The sequence below is a fragment of the Heterodontus francisci genome, chromosome 27 (assembly GCF_036365525.1).
Source record: "Heterodontus francisci isolate sHetFra1 chromosome 27, sHetFra1.hap1, whole genome shotgun sequence".
In the NCBI taxonomy this organism is placed as follows: Eukaryota; Metazoa; Chordata; class Chondrichthyes; order Heterodontiformes; family Heterodontidae; genus Heterodontus; species Heterodontus francisci.
The window spans coordinates 69,395,247-69,410,458 of NC_090397.1; the positions used below are offsets into that span (position 1 = coordinate 69,395,247).

Sequence of the window (15,212 nt, forward strand, 5' to 3'; positions counted from 1 at the left end):
GCCTGTTAATTTTAAATCTGAGCTTGATGGATTTTTATCATCCAAACGTATTAATAGATATGGGGCAAAGGCCTATGGAGTTAGGTCACAGATCAGTCATGATCTTACTGAATGGTGGTACAGGATCGAGGGGCTGAATGGCCTCCTGCTGTTCCTATGTTACAGGTTACAGAGAAAAAAATGACATGGGTTACATTTGAAAAAAAAATAAAAGTAATGCATTCGCCACTTTTACTTCACAAGTTGGATTAACTTTTCTGCCAGATGTTGTTGCTGATCAACTTTGATAAAAAGTCTACTAGTAAGATCTATTAGTAGAAAAACAATATTGCAAGCAGAGTATGTCTAATTATGACAAACACAATGGGGCATTCTGTCGACTAACATTGTTTAAAAACATTGGTTTCCCTGTTTTATGCTCAGACTGATATTTTTGTGAACAATACTGAACAGGGGGGGGAAATGTAGCTCAATATAACATTTACAACCCATCTACCAGTGCAGTGTGCAGTGATACAAAGAATACAGGTGCTCAGTTTAGATGCAGCGACTCGATATCCTCAGGATTAATTGCTGGATACAGTCCGTACAGAATGGTTGCTAGCTCTTAAACAAAGCTCAGATAGTTAGAGACAGGGGGCTGAATTTTCCCAGCCCCATGGTGACGAGTTGGTAATATGGCTCAGGACGGGATTCCAATGTTTTCCCGCCGGCATAGCATATTACCAGCGGTGGGAACCTCAGCGGCGCCACTGCCCACTGGTTGGCTAATAGAGACAATTAAGGGCCACTTCCCACCCCTAATGGCATTTTGCCCACGTCGGGAGGGCACACAGCTGCATGGGGAGACTGCCAGGTGAACCCCGGCAGCTTACCAGTGGGTTGCCGGGGTGAGGGTAGGGGCGGCGGGGGGGGTAAAGGCCGCTCCATGGCTCACGGAGGGGCTCCCGGCAGCAATGGCTGCCCCTGCGGCTGAGACGCCGCCGCTGTTATATGACCCCACCCCCACCCCGATTGTGGGGGACTGCCAGCCTGGCCCCGGCTCTTTCAAACAAACTTAACTGTTCTTCAAGGCACCTCAACATCGAGGTGCCCTCTCCTTCATGCTGCAACCTTAACAGTGGCCACCACTAGCGATGGTGTTGCTGAGGTTGCTGAGCTGCTGGTTTTTAATGGGGGGGGGGGGGGGGTCAGGGCGGGGGTGCTGGGACAATGGGCCATCGTCCTCAATTGGACAGTGGAGGCCTGTTAATTCACTGCTGCTGGTAAAATGCTACCCCAGGGTCCTGCTGCCCGCTGGCGCAGGATTGGCTCCTGCTTTCGGCTCAAGTGGCGGGATTTGATCCTCCTCAGAAAAATTCAGCCAATTGTTTTTCATACTTCACACAGGAAACATCACTTTAATCTAGTCAGGCCTGTGGAATGTCTGCCTTTTATCACTGTCAGTGAACACAACAGTCCCAAACAACCACTGCTCTCCAATGTCAAACCCCACCATAAATCACAGGGTCAGTTCATTTGCATACCTAGTACCAATGGCTGAATGCAAGTCTCATGTAACTACAGGAGCACTTTGCCTAGAATGAGTGAAAATTGCAGCAGCAAACTGGGGGCCAAGGCAAGTGGTGAATACTTTGTAAGACTGGGGTCCAACATGTGTAATAGATAACTTGGGTAAGATTGTGTGGCACTTCAACTGCACGACCTAATGGAACACACAATTTAAATGAGGTAAACCTTAAGATACTCTGTATGAAATGCAACAAAGGACAGACAAAGAGAGAGAGACAGAGACAGAGAGAGAGTATCTGCAGAGTAAAAGATTGTCTTTTAATAAAAGTGGATCATTTGACTTTGGAATTAAGGTACCAAGCTCTTTGATACGGTAATTGATGTTGAATCTTCGTCTTCGTTCAATCAAGTTGTGATTATCTTTCTTTTGCCTTTCTTTAACAAGTGCACGTGTTTCAGCATTTCTAGATTGGGTAGCTATGAGTTCCCTCTTCACTGGAAGGTTCGTAGAGCAAGAAGTACCGGAAAAGTAATTTGTATTCCTTGAGTGTCACCTCTCTCACCTCCAGAACTGCAGACCAGTGGAGGTAAAAGTTCAATGATGTGACAAGGGTAGGGAAGGTAACACACTGGCTGCTTACTCTTTTCTTGCTTGGGCATCTTCTAGACTTAATAGCTGCACAACTAACTTTTCACACAGCACTATGGTTATGGGGGCACTAACTCAGGTTCTCACAATAAATTCCATAACTTCCCGTAATATTAAAACAGCTTCCTCCACTTTAACAGGGTGAAACCAGCTGATCTATTACACTGGCTGTCTGATGCCACTCGGAAGACATGACTCAAATACTAGCCTTCACTCAAATGGTGCTTTCACCTAACTCCCTCAATCTCACTGTAGGAGAACCTTATACACAATGCCAATGAGATGCACAAGACTTGACAGGCTGTTCCAGATCTGAGAGAGCTGACTCCTGATGAGGAGCAGGCATGAAGATGTAGGGGAGGCACTTTGCTCTAGCTGAGGGAGATGGTGCAGGTGGCAAGTCGGTGGGGTACACACCTAGACAGGGGTCATGGTATTCCTGTGCAACAGCAGATAGCCAGACATTTCCAAGCCCTTCTTGTGCTCCTAAATCCCAAGGGCCTGGCACATCCATTCTCAGCTCATGTCTGCTTTTCTGCAGGACCATCACAGGAGGACGATGACGAAAAGAAGGAGGAAGAAAAGGAGCAGAAGGGAAGAAAACTTTTTCTGGTGGACTATGAGGAAGAGAATGTTGAGGATAAGGCATTGTGAATTACTTCACATCTCACACATTGGAATGAGATTGTGGTTTTGAGTTGCGGGCTTGATCTTGAATTAAGGCTGCCCAAAATTTACGTCATATCAGATTCTTACAGGCAGCAAAGCAAGGTGACTCTCTACCTGGGGAGCTAATCTGAAGCCAGTCTCAGGTGAAAGAACAGTGTGCTAAGCCACTGCACCACTCAAAACCCCTCTGACTTAACTGAAATATACTGTTTTACATACCATAGATCACAGCGTACAAGTCAACCCGGTGGATAAGATGGCCCCATTTTTCCAGCCCCTAAAATCATGTTTTTGCCTGTACTCAGCTTATAAGTTGACCCACTTTTCAGCCGTGAAGTTCTATCCTCGCATTTGTAGTCAGCCTCAATTTTTCATCCTACAAATGCAAATTTTACTTACCGGTACGTTATAACTGAGCACAAGGGATTAAGCAGCAATTTGGGCTGTGTTGTGAAGATGCGCGAGAGTTTAAGACACGCCCACTCTTTGCGTCAGATGTTGATGACAATGAATTTGACAGGTTTTAAATCACTTTGATTGTGCTTAATAGAATCTTTGTACAGTTAATTTATTCAATAAACCGTGTCACATTAATTTAATATGATGCACCGCTGCTAAGTTTTCCATTTCCATTTCAAAATGGTGACCACACCCACCCTCGCCAGCGGTTCACTTTTATACTCGGCATATAAATCGACCCCTGTTTTTGGAGGGATTTTTCAAGGCTTCAAAGGTCGACTTATACACCGGCATCTATGGTAATTGATAATATTTTAATATAAAGTACTATCATTTAGATTGCACATTATAGTTATAATGAATAAGGGTTTTGTATGTAAGGGCTAATTTTCCAGTCTGGCAGTGGACCTCATCCAATCAGAGCATGTAACTAGAATTTTGGGTCACTGTGTTGCTCGACTGGGTGATTGATTAAAACAATGGTCAAAATTCTACGGGCAGCAAATGGCGGGATTTCAGATCTGTACGCTCCATGGGTGAAGATTCCTGTCAGGAATGTGACATTGGAAAGTCAGCCCGAAGATGTTTAAAGATTCATTGTTGAATTGTTCATTCTGAGAGAAATACAAAGGTTTTGTTTTTTAAAAAAAATTGTGATGAGAAGTTACGGACCCTGTTCCATTTCATGAACGTCTGCCCCATGGCACACCTAATTGTTAAATAAAGTCCCAGATTTGATGCATGTGATCAACAGCAATAACAACACTTCATTTATGTACTGCCTTTAACACTGCAAAATGTCCCAAGGTGCTTCACGGGAGCATTATCAAGAAAAACATTTTTAACATTGAGCCACATCAGGAGATTAACGATGGGCTGAAGGGCCTGTTTCTGTGCTGTATAACTCTATGACTCTATGAGATATCAGTGTAGGCCAAAGAGGTAGGTTTTAAGGAGTGTCTCAAAGCAGGAAAGAGAGGCGGAGAGGTTTAGGGAGGGAATTCCAGAGCTTTGGGCCCAAGCAGCTGAAGACACAGCCGCCAATGGTGGAGCAATTAAAATAGGTGATGCTCAGGAGGCCAGAATTAGAGGAGCACAGAGATCTCGGAGGATTGTGGGGCTGGAGGACGTTACAGAGATAGTGAGGGGAGAGGCCATGGAGGGATTTGAACACAAGGAGGAGGATTTTAAAATCTAGGTGCTGTCAGACAGGGAGCCAATGCAAGTCAGCGAGCACAAGGGTGATGTGTGAACAGGGCTTGGTGCGAATTAGGACACGGGCAGTAGAGTTTCAGATGAGTTATAGTTTCTGGAGGGTGGTAGATCATCCAGGAGAGAATTGGAATAGTCGATTCTAGAGGTAACAAGGGCATTGATGAGGTTTTCAGCAGCAGATGAGCTGAGGCAGGGTGGAAACAAGGCATGTGATCAATGCAAGGAAAGTGGCATAAACTGTTGCATTTCGCCACTTCCACTATTTACCTGCGGGTTACAGTGTGAGACTGAGAACCCTCTGTGTAATTATAGGATCTATGTATCCTAAACCAACAGCAGCACTGGGAGAAACTTTCCATTTCACCTTTGAAGGGATCACACTGGTTGTTCTACAGATTGCTTAGAACTCGCCACTGTGACATTAGCTTAGCTGCAGTAATAGCATCTATATTAGTACCATCTATATATTTTATTTTAGATCTGAGACAAGTCCCTATTACCATTTAGGTCTACTCTGAATCCTGCAAAACTGGTACTTGGCAACAGCTAAATACGTTAGGCAAATAAATTCACAGGACATCACTGTTCTAAATTTGCTGCTGAAACCCTTACCCATGCCTTTGTTACCTCCCAGACTTGACTATTCCAAGCGCTCTCCTGGCTGGTCTCCCACGTTCCACCTTCTCTAAACTTGAGGTCATCCTAAATTCTGATGCCCATGTCCTTATTCGCACCAAATGCCGTTCACCTATCAACCCGTGCTCACAAATGAACATCAGGCAAGGCTTCGGTTTTAAAATTCTCATCCATGTTTGCAAATCCCTCCATGGCCTCACCCCTCCCTTTCTCTGTAACCTGCTCCAGCCCCACAACCCTCCGAGATCTCTGTGCTCCTCCAATTCTGGCACCTTGAGCATCCCCAATTTTAGTTGCTTCACCATTATTGGCCGAGCCTTCAGCTGCCGAGGCCCTAAGCTCTTTAATTCCCTCCTTACACCTCTCTGCCTCTCTACCTCACTTTCTGCCTTTTTAACACCCACCTCTTTAACCAAGCTTTTGGCCATCTGCCTTAATGTGTGGCTCGGTGTCAAATCTTATTTTATAACACTCCTGTGAAGTACCTCGGGACGTTTTATTACATTAAAGGCGTTATACAAAGATAAGTTGCTGCTGTGATAATGCACACTAAATTCTACCACACAGAATGATTGGGAGAAATGAGGATAAAGTACATCAATAATAAATAATTCACAGATTTTTAAATCAAATGTGTCATCTGTGGAATGTAACTGGCCTGAGCTGATGAATTTACATTGTACTGTCAGACTGATATCCTGCTGGTTTGCTGCATTATCTTTGGGGAGGGGGGAGGGGGCTGAGGGGAGTGGGGGGTTAGAAAGGAATGTCACCAAACTTTTTTTTATCTTCTTAGGAGGTTTTGTCCATTGTAAATCACTTCCCTCAGGAAATTAAATATGTTGAATAGAGTTCCACGAGAGACTGGAGGATATAGCTGCAGAGGAAATGACTTCAGCGGATCAAATGATATTTTTTTTAAAATGAAATCTAGAGAATTTAGTTTTCAAACTGTGCTTTCATTTCTGTTTCACGCTGAGCATTGACACAATCAGTCGTCTAGTTTTATTGCGTGGACTTGGGGAAATGTCAGTTCTTGTCCAATTGATTTTTGTTCTCAATTTCCTCTCCTTCAATAGCCTCTTAAAAGTGCATTTGTTCCCCTCCTTCCTTACCTGCCTCCTGATCCCCTGGTGGAACACTTCCTTGAAAGGAGCAATGTGCAACTACAAGTTGACTTTATATCATCCCCTCTGGGTTTCACTGTTAAGTTCTCCGCTGACAAAGTGGGCAGTCAAACCAGCTACGAGACCTCTCTCATTGCCTCTCTCAGTGAATGGTGGTGGACAATTAAACAACTAACCGGAGGAGGAGGCTCCACAATGATGGAGGAGTCCAGCACAAGCACATCAGTGCAAAAGAAAAGGCTGAAACATTTGTAACCAACTTCATCAAGAAGTGCTGAGTTGATGATCCTTCGACTCCTCCTCCGGAAGCCCCCAGCATCACAGATGCCAGTCTTCAGACAATTTGATTCACTCCACGTGATATCAAGAAACGACTGAAGGCACTGGATACTGCAAAAGCTATGAGTCCTGACAACATCCCGGCTGTAGTACTGAAGACTTGTGCTCTAAAACTAGCCGTGCCCCTAGCCAAGCTGTTCCAGTACAGCTACAACACTGGCATCTACCCAAAAATGTGAAACATTGCCCAGGTATGTCCTGTTCACATGAAGCAGAATGAATCCAATCCAGCTAATTACCACCCCATCAGTCTACTCTGGATCATCAGCAAAGTGATGTAAGGTGTCATTGACAGTGCTATCAAGTGCCACTTAAAAGCAACAACCTGCTCAGTGACACTGAGTTTGGCTTCTGCCAGGGCCACTTGGCTCCTGACCTCATTACAACATGGACAAAACAGCTAAACTCCAGAGGTGAGAGTGACTGTCCTTGATATCAAGGCAGCATTTGACTGAGTGTGACATCAAGGAGCCCTAGCAAAACTCGAGTCAATGGGAATCAGGGGGAAAACTCTCCACTGGCTGGAGTCATACCTAGCGCAAAGGAAGATGGTTGTGGTTGTTGGAGGCCAATCATCTCAGTCCCAGGACATCACTGTAGGAGTTCCTCAGGGTAGCGTCCTAGACCCAACCATCTTCAGCTGCTTCATCAATGACCTTCCTTCAATCATAAGGTCAGAGTGAGGATGTTCGCTGATGATTGCACAATGTTCAGCACCATTCGTGACTCCTCAGATACTGAAGCAGTCCGTGTAGAAATGCAGCAAAACCTGGACAATATCCAGGCTTGGGCTGATAAGTGACAAGTAACATTCGTGCCACACAAGTGCCAGGCAATGACCAACTCCAACAAGAGAGAATCCAACCATCGCCCCTTGACATTCAATGGCATTATCATCGCTGAATCACCACTATCAACATCCTGGGGGTTACCATTGACCAGAAACTGAACTGGAACAGCCACATAAATACTGTGGCTACAAGAGCAGGTCAGAGATTGGGAATTCTGCAGCAAGTAACTCACCTCCTGACTCCCCAAAGCCTGTCCACCGTCTACAAGGCACAAGTCAGGAGTGTGATGGAATACTCTCCACTTGCCTAGATGGGTGCAGCTCCAACAACACTCAAGAAGCTCAACACCATCCAGGACAAAGCAGCCCACTTGATCGGCATCCCATCTACAAACATTCACTCCCTTCACCATCGACACAGTGGCAGCAATGTGTACCATCTACAAGATGCACTGCAGTTACTCATCACAGTTCCTTTGACAGCCCCTTCTTCCAGCTAGAAGGACAAGGGAAGACACATGGGAACACCATCACCTGCAAGTTCCCCTTCAAGTCACACACCTTCCTGACTTGGAACTATATTGTTGCTCCTTCACTGTCGCTGGGTCAAAATCCTGGAACTCCCTTCCTAACAGCACTGTGGGTGTACATGCACCAGATGGACTGCAGTGGTTCAAGAAGGCAGCTCACCACCACCTTCTCAAGGGCACTTAGGGATGGGCAATAAATGCTGGCCTTGCCAGTGATGCCCACATCCCATGAAACCCAAATTAAAAATAAGTGAAATAAGTAACAGGAAGTGTGGGGGAGTGACTGCAGTGACTCTTCCTCCATCCCTATGGGCTTATGCTAGGCCCGCCCTCATAGCTTAAAGCGGGCACTCATCAGATGGATGGCAGCTCAAGTGTTCTGCATTATAGGACTTCCTTTCAGCTATATATGTTAAAGGACTTGTGCGTAGTGTCCACTTCCTGTCAGTGTCACGCTTACTTCCTGTAGACTTCTAGACTTGACTATTCCAACACATTGCTGGCTAGTCTCCCACATTCTACCCTCCGTAAACTTGAGGTCACCCAAAACCTTGCTGCCTGTGTCCTTACTCAGATTCCGTTCCCCTATCACCCCTGTGCTCGCTGACCTGCATTGGCTCCCGGTCAGGTAACATCTTGATTTTAAAATTCTCATCCTGGTTTTCAAATCCCTCCCTGGCCTCCCCCCTCCCTATCTCTGTAATCTCTTCCAGCCCCACAACCCTCCGAGATATCTGTGCTCCTCTAATTCTGGTCTCTTGAGTATCCCCAATTTTCATCTCTCCAATATTGGTGGCCGTACCTTCAGTTGCCTCGACCCTAACCTCTGGAATACCCTCCCTACACCTCTCCGCCTCTCTAGCTCACTTTCTTCCTTTCGGATACTCCTTAAAACCTACCTCTTTGACCAAGCTTTTGCTTAGGTGCTGTAATATCGCCTTATGTGGCTTGGTGTCATATTATGTTTTATAATGTCCTGTGAAGTTCCTTGGGACGTTTTATTGTTAAAGGTACTATATAAATGCAAGTTGCTCTAACCATATTCTCTCGCATTTTCCCCATCACACTTGTTAATAACAACCTCTGATTCATCATGAGCAATGCCATCTGCTGGAGTAGAGGATAAAATGGGGGCGAATTTCCTTAACAGCACTGTCCCCCTGACATCCATGTGGGGCTCCACAGACACGAGCTTCCACCCTTTCTCCTTAATCTTAAAGAAGGCATTTTTACCCATTATTAGTTTTCTAGCCTTCACCACAGTATCAGGAGGCACAGGAAGAGAAAGATAAGATAATGGTAAAGAGGGGGATGGGTTGAAACCCACTCATTAGCCTTGTGTTCCTCTGTCCCAATCCCTTCCAGCTCATCCTCTGTTGTTTTTTCCTTCGCTCCTTGGCACCAGGGCCAATTGTTAATGAGGACATGGCATTGGTTAATTCATAGAGCATGAGGGAATTTGAGGAGTGACTAGTGGGTGAGAATGTGGCACCTTCCCAGCACTAGCTAAGGAGAAGGATACCTACTCCGGCAAGAGTCTTGGGGGCCCAGAACTTACAGGTACCCGCTTGAAAAGATGGATGTTCAAAAAACATTACAGTTACTTGCAGACTCTGAGGTCAGTCTCTGAGAATGTGGGGCTATTTCAAAGGATTCTGTATCTCCATTACGATTGGAGCAGCTATTGGAACACTTTATTTCAATCAGAATCCTGCTTAGATTAGACGTGCACTTATCAAGTTGGCTGTGCCAATTTCAAGAATATCCAATGTTTAATGTGAATTATTACCAGCAATTTTTATAATCCAGGCTGACACTCCCAGTGCAGTACTGAGTGAGTGCTGCACTGTCGGAGGTGCCATCTTTCAGATGAGATGATAAACTGAAGCTCCGTCTGCTCTCTCAGATGGATGGAAAAGATGCCGTGGCCACTCTTTCAAAGAGCAGGGGTGTTGGCCCCGGTGTCCTGGACAATGTATACCCCTCAATCAACATCATCAGAAAAAAACAGGGTATCTGGTCATCATCACACTGCTGCTTGTGGGAGCTTGCTGTGCGCAAATTAGCTTTTGCATTTCCTACAACAGTGACTACACTTCAAAAATATTTCACTGGCTGTAAACTGCTTTGGAATGCTCTGAGGTTGGGAAAGGCACTATATAAATGCAAGTCTTTTCTTTTTACACAAAACGATAAAAGTTAATTAAGGCACCAGTGAACAATGGTCCCTTTAAGATGCATGGGTGTCTGAGTGTGCATCAATCCGGAAAGTACCACACGGGCAACAAACAGCCTGCACACAACAAAGAAATATTAGCAGGAACATTACTGGTGAGTTTGTTGAGTAAGACAAACTTAATCATTAGTGGAAAGGCTTTCTGATGCACGCGATGGTTAGGGACTGAAGAACAATGGGATGGGATAAAGAGAGAACAATTGGAGCAGGAGTATTTACAATAAGGGATCATGATGGGGACAGAAATCAGATGGAACAATGTGACTGGAATTCATAGAACGGCATTGTAGAAATGTAATAATACACAAAAACAATTCTGAATTGTTCTTAAGTAAAGTGTTTGAAGAAAAAAACAATCTTGGTGATTATATTTTCTTATTTATAGGGCTGTTTACAATACAAGCAAACTCCTTCCTGTTTAATTGAATCTCAACATCTCGAGTACTTGAAATGAATTCCCTATTGAGGGTCAGAAGGAGCTGTACTTGTAGCCAGGTTTCCGTCACACACGTGACAAGATCCAGTAACGCTCATGCAGCCTGTGGATTTACAGCTCAAATTGCTGGTGGTTTCTAGGTGGAATTTGCTCTGGTGTATGGCTGGAGTTCCTGGTTTACAGGTGAAATGATTGCTAAGCACAAGGTTAAATAAACATATGTAAAGCGACCAATTTTAACCTGCAGAAAAATGTGTTTGCATTGGGTAGTGGGTTAAACTCTGAATCCACTTCCGGCTTTGGGTGGGGGAGGGGGTGGGACAGGTGACCAACCTGCTCCAAGGAGACGTGTTGGCACTTTAAATATTGTAATGAGGTCGTGTGCCTTATTGTTATTAACCAATTGAAATTGAATTCTGGCTGGGTAACCTAGCAGCTAAACCGAGGCAACAGATGAGGAAGTACCTGCTGGAACCAGCGTTCCTGCCTGGACCCCACCCCCACCCCCTCTCCAGTAATCAGACACTCGCTCCCAAACGTACCAAGCTCCCCCCCTCCACAGAGGCCTCCGCTCCTCCCCAGGTCTCTGATCCCCCCCTGCCCCAGACTTCCAGACCGCGGTTCCCCATTTTCTCTCCCCACCCCGTGGTCACGGGGCACGGCCCAGCGGCCTCTGACTGGAAGCCACGCCTGTCAATCAGGCTGGGATGGGGGACCTGACAGTTCCATCACACTCACACTCCACCGTTAAAACTCCACAGCGCGCAGGGAACTCCAAATTCTGGGTTCCCCACCATCTACCAACAACTCCTGGCAGTCAGCTATGTCAAAATTTCCCCAAGAATGCCAAATTATGTCAAAAGGAGTCAAACAACATTTCAGGTTAACTGTCTGTGTTCACATACCATCATCATGTCACGTTTCGATCTAAAAACAAAGCTGCTGATTTGTGGATTTAACCTTTTCCTATTTTGTGTTTTGATCAGCGATGAGCATTCAGCCTGAACTAAACGACAACAAACTAACCAAATGAAATATGCAGTGAGTCGGAAATCCTCCTCATATTCCAAATATAACATGAACTCAAACAGTTCACCCAAGTGTGGCAGGAGTGAGGGACTTCTCCTCTTGAATTCTCAAGCCTTCCTATCCCCACCGATGAGCGCCTCACACTGCACTTTTCATTAAATCTCGATAAATGACAGCAAATGCTCCATGATGTTTGATGCACTTGTGCTCACTACCTCATTTTCCCTAGAGACCACTGCCTACAATACACGATAAAACGACAAAAAATTGTCACTTATGTGACAGCAATAATTGTTCACTTTTGACATAAAAACCTGGAAGTTACACTGAAAAATATTTTCATACTAACTCCTAATGCATTCATATCAATTCCTCTATCATTATTTGAGCGGAGGTGCAAGCACATTTATCAAAAAGGAAAGACGTTCTTTTATACTGCACCTTTCACAATGTCTCACATGAAATACTTCTGAAGTGTAGTCACTGTTGTAATGTAGGAAATGTAGCAACAAATTTGCACACAGCAAGCTCCCACAAACAGCAATGTAATAATGACCAGATAATCTGTTCTTCGTGATGTTGATTGAGGAATAAACATTAACCAGGGCAATCTCCCCTGCTTTTTTTTTATTCATTTGTGGTTATTACCCATCCCTAATTGCCTTTGAGAAGGTGGTGATGAGCTGCCTTCCTGAACCACTGCAGTCTGGGTGGGGTAGGTACACCCACAGTGCTGTTAGGAAGGGAGTTGCAGGATTTTGACCCAGTGACAGTGAAGGAACAGCGATATAGTTCCAAGTCAGGATGATGTATGGCTTAGAGGGGAACTTGCAGGTGGTGGTGTTCCCATGCATCTGCTGCTCTTGTCCTTCTAGGTGATAGAGGCCAGGGATTTGGAAGGTGCTGTCTAAGGAGCCTTGGTTAGTTGCTGCAGTGCATCTTGTAGATGGTACACACTGCTGTCGCTGTGCATCGGTAGTGGAGGGGGTGAATGTTTGTGGATGAGGTGCCAATCAAGCAGGCTGCTTTGTCCTGGATGGTGTTGAGCTTTTTGAGTGTTGTTGGAGCTGCACCCATCCAGGCAAGTGGAGAGTATTCCATCACACTCCTGACTTGCATTTTGGAGATGGTGGACAGACTCTAGGGAGTCAGGAGGTGAGCTACTCGCTGCAGAATTCCCAGCCTCTGACCTGCCATCCACCTGGGAAGGAAGATGGGGTCTAAGTGTAACATCTCACCTGAAAGGCAGCAAGTCAAACAGTTCAGCACTGGAGCAGCATCATCTTTGATTGTTGTACTCAAGGCTGAGATTGAGACTTGACCCCAGAACCTTCTAACTCAGAGGTGAGAACGCTACCCACTGGGCTATAGCAGACACTCATTAAGTCTGTGTATATACGGTAATATCTGCCATTTCGCACACGCACACACAATATCTCTACCAATATACAAGCAATAAATCTTGGGTCACCAATGTTTCAAAGCCCTTTCTTCTCAATTTCACTTTTTCTCACTTGCACACAGAAGCGCTGGAAGATAATATTTCCAATGATAAAAATAAAAGTGGTTTGATGTGGAACTTGCTACTACAGGGGGTATTTGAGGCAAATAGCATCGATGCATTCAGAAGGAAGCTAGATAAACACATGAGGGAGAAAGGAATAGGTTTTGTTGATGGGGTTAGAGGAACAGTGGGTGGAGGCTAGTGTGGAGCATAGACCAGTTGGGCCGAATGGCCTGTTTCTGTATTGTAAATACTTAGTAACTATGTAAACAATGCATAGATCACAAATGTTTTACCTGAAACAGCTGACGTTGCTTTGGATGGCTGAGGCATTCGGGTTATCCTGCTGTGAGCCACATAAGCACTCTGAGCTGTGCTGTATGGGGAACTCCTGTCTGATGAGTCAGAGCTTGTATGAGAGAGTCTATTGTGTTCCTTCAGTGTGGCTGATGACCTTTCATACCAGGATCGCAGTTCATCAGACAAAGCAGTTCTGTTTGTGCTTCTCTCAGCATTATCTTTAACAAGGGAAGGAGTCCTAACAATTTGAGAGCGTGATGGCGTCAGCTTTACTGAATCAATATCATCGCCATGCCAAGTATCCTTATAGATCCCACCTGCAGTATAGGAGTTCGATGTTTTAAACTGTGCCTTCACACTGTAGTGTCCTTCTTGGTCATTTTCCAAACTGCGCACTACCACTGGTGTCGGACTTCCCTCTATGTACAAAGGATATTCCTTAATTCGATACTGAGAGGAAGGCTGGCTCTGGCTGTGAAGGTAAAACCCGCTGCCATTTCCAGTGCCATTCTTAGCAGCCAGATTGGGCATGCTCCCTGAATTGGAGGAACCGAGATTCCCGGCAGATCTGTGCCTCTGTCGTTCCCTGGCCTTGGATGGCGAGTCCTCAGCCAGTGTAGAGTAGTTGGCATGCATGTGAGCAGGGTAGTAGTGTTCTGAGCTGGAGTGGCTGGTGCAAGAGGAACAGTCATCTAAAGGATCAGAGCCATTACTGCTACGAGTCCTTGGTGTGTAGAAGTCTGGACTCCCTGTTTCATTGTCTGGCACGACCAGCTTGCCCTGGGATTCCAAGCTGGAGCTTCTGTGTCTAAAGTGCTGTGCTAAACTGTGCAGGCGAGTGGGGCTGATATCTACCGACCTGGAAAAGTGAAAAACAGACCGTTACATTAGGATTGTGTCCCTTCGCAACACAGGAATGTACAGAACCAAAGAGACCACTGCAGTTTGAAAAACACCATACACTAGTGGATCACTCACACTCCTTGCAGACTTTCTAGCAAATACTGTCGCGTTCCCTCATATTGCTAACATTCTCAGGTGTACGAGCTTCTCAAGCAGTACTGTCCACGTATTCGCCAATCTCTGTGTAAAGCAGTTCAGTCTAAAACGTCTGCTTGCCCTCCCTCGTCTAAGCTTGAATTGATGACGCCTTGTGTTTACTGGAGTTCAAACCATCCGTAGCCCTTAGAATCTCAAATACCATAATAAACTTTCTCAAGAGCTGCTATTTCTCCAGTAAAAACATTCCCAGTTTCTGTCCCCTTTTCCCAGATGCCAAATTCAAAGTATCAATTTATTTGCTCTTCAGAGTACCCTCTCTAAACATCACGCTGAGCAGAATTGTACACCAGTTGTTCAGGTGGGGCCAGGATGGTTCTTTTTATAAGTTCTTATTGGGAAATATACTCTTATTTTTGGCTATATATCTTATGTTCTTGTTTTGATCATTTACTGCTGTTGCAGGTATTGTTAATGGATTTAGTGAATTATCCACAAGTAACCCCGAACCCATCTCCTTTGTTGTAATCTCTAGGTTAATGCTAGTAATCGTTCCACTAATTATTCCTCTTCCTATCTCATCATGTTAATTAACACCTGCCAGTCATCAGCCAAACTTCCTAATCTAGCCAAACGTCTCTGTACTGGGACCATTTGTTCCATATTGAAACTAACCCTCTTCCAATTCACTGCAAGTTAAACCAGAAGAGATCGTTAGACTTTGCTACATTACTTGGAACTGGAAATTAATTCTGCACGTGTGAAAAAAGGTGGCAGGTTCA

General features: G+C 45.0%; 1 protein-coding gene across 7 annotated transcripts in view; it reads right to left on the bottom strand.

Moving 5' to 3' along the window:
- The window catches only part of frmd4a (FERM domain containing 4A), a 688,700-nt gene that overhangs the window by 10,038 nt on the left and 663,450 nt on the right, over nucleotides 1-15,212 (bottom strand). For all 7 annotated transcript variants that reach the window (XM_068059571.1, XM_068059569.1, XM_068059567.1 and 4 more), the window contains one exon: nucleotides 13,428-14,290. In XM_068059571.1, coding sequence (XP_067915672.1) covers nucleotides 13,428-14,290 — 863 coding nt within the window. The remainder of the gene's footprint in view (nucleotides 1-13,427; nucleotides 14,291-15,212) is intronic.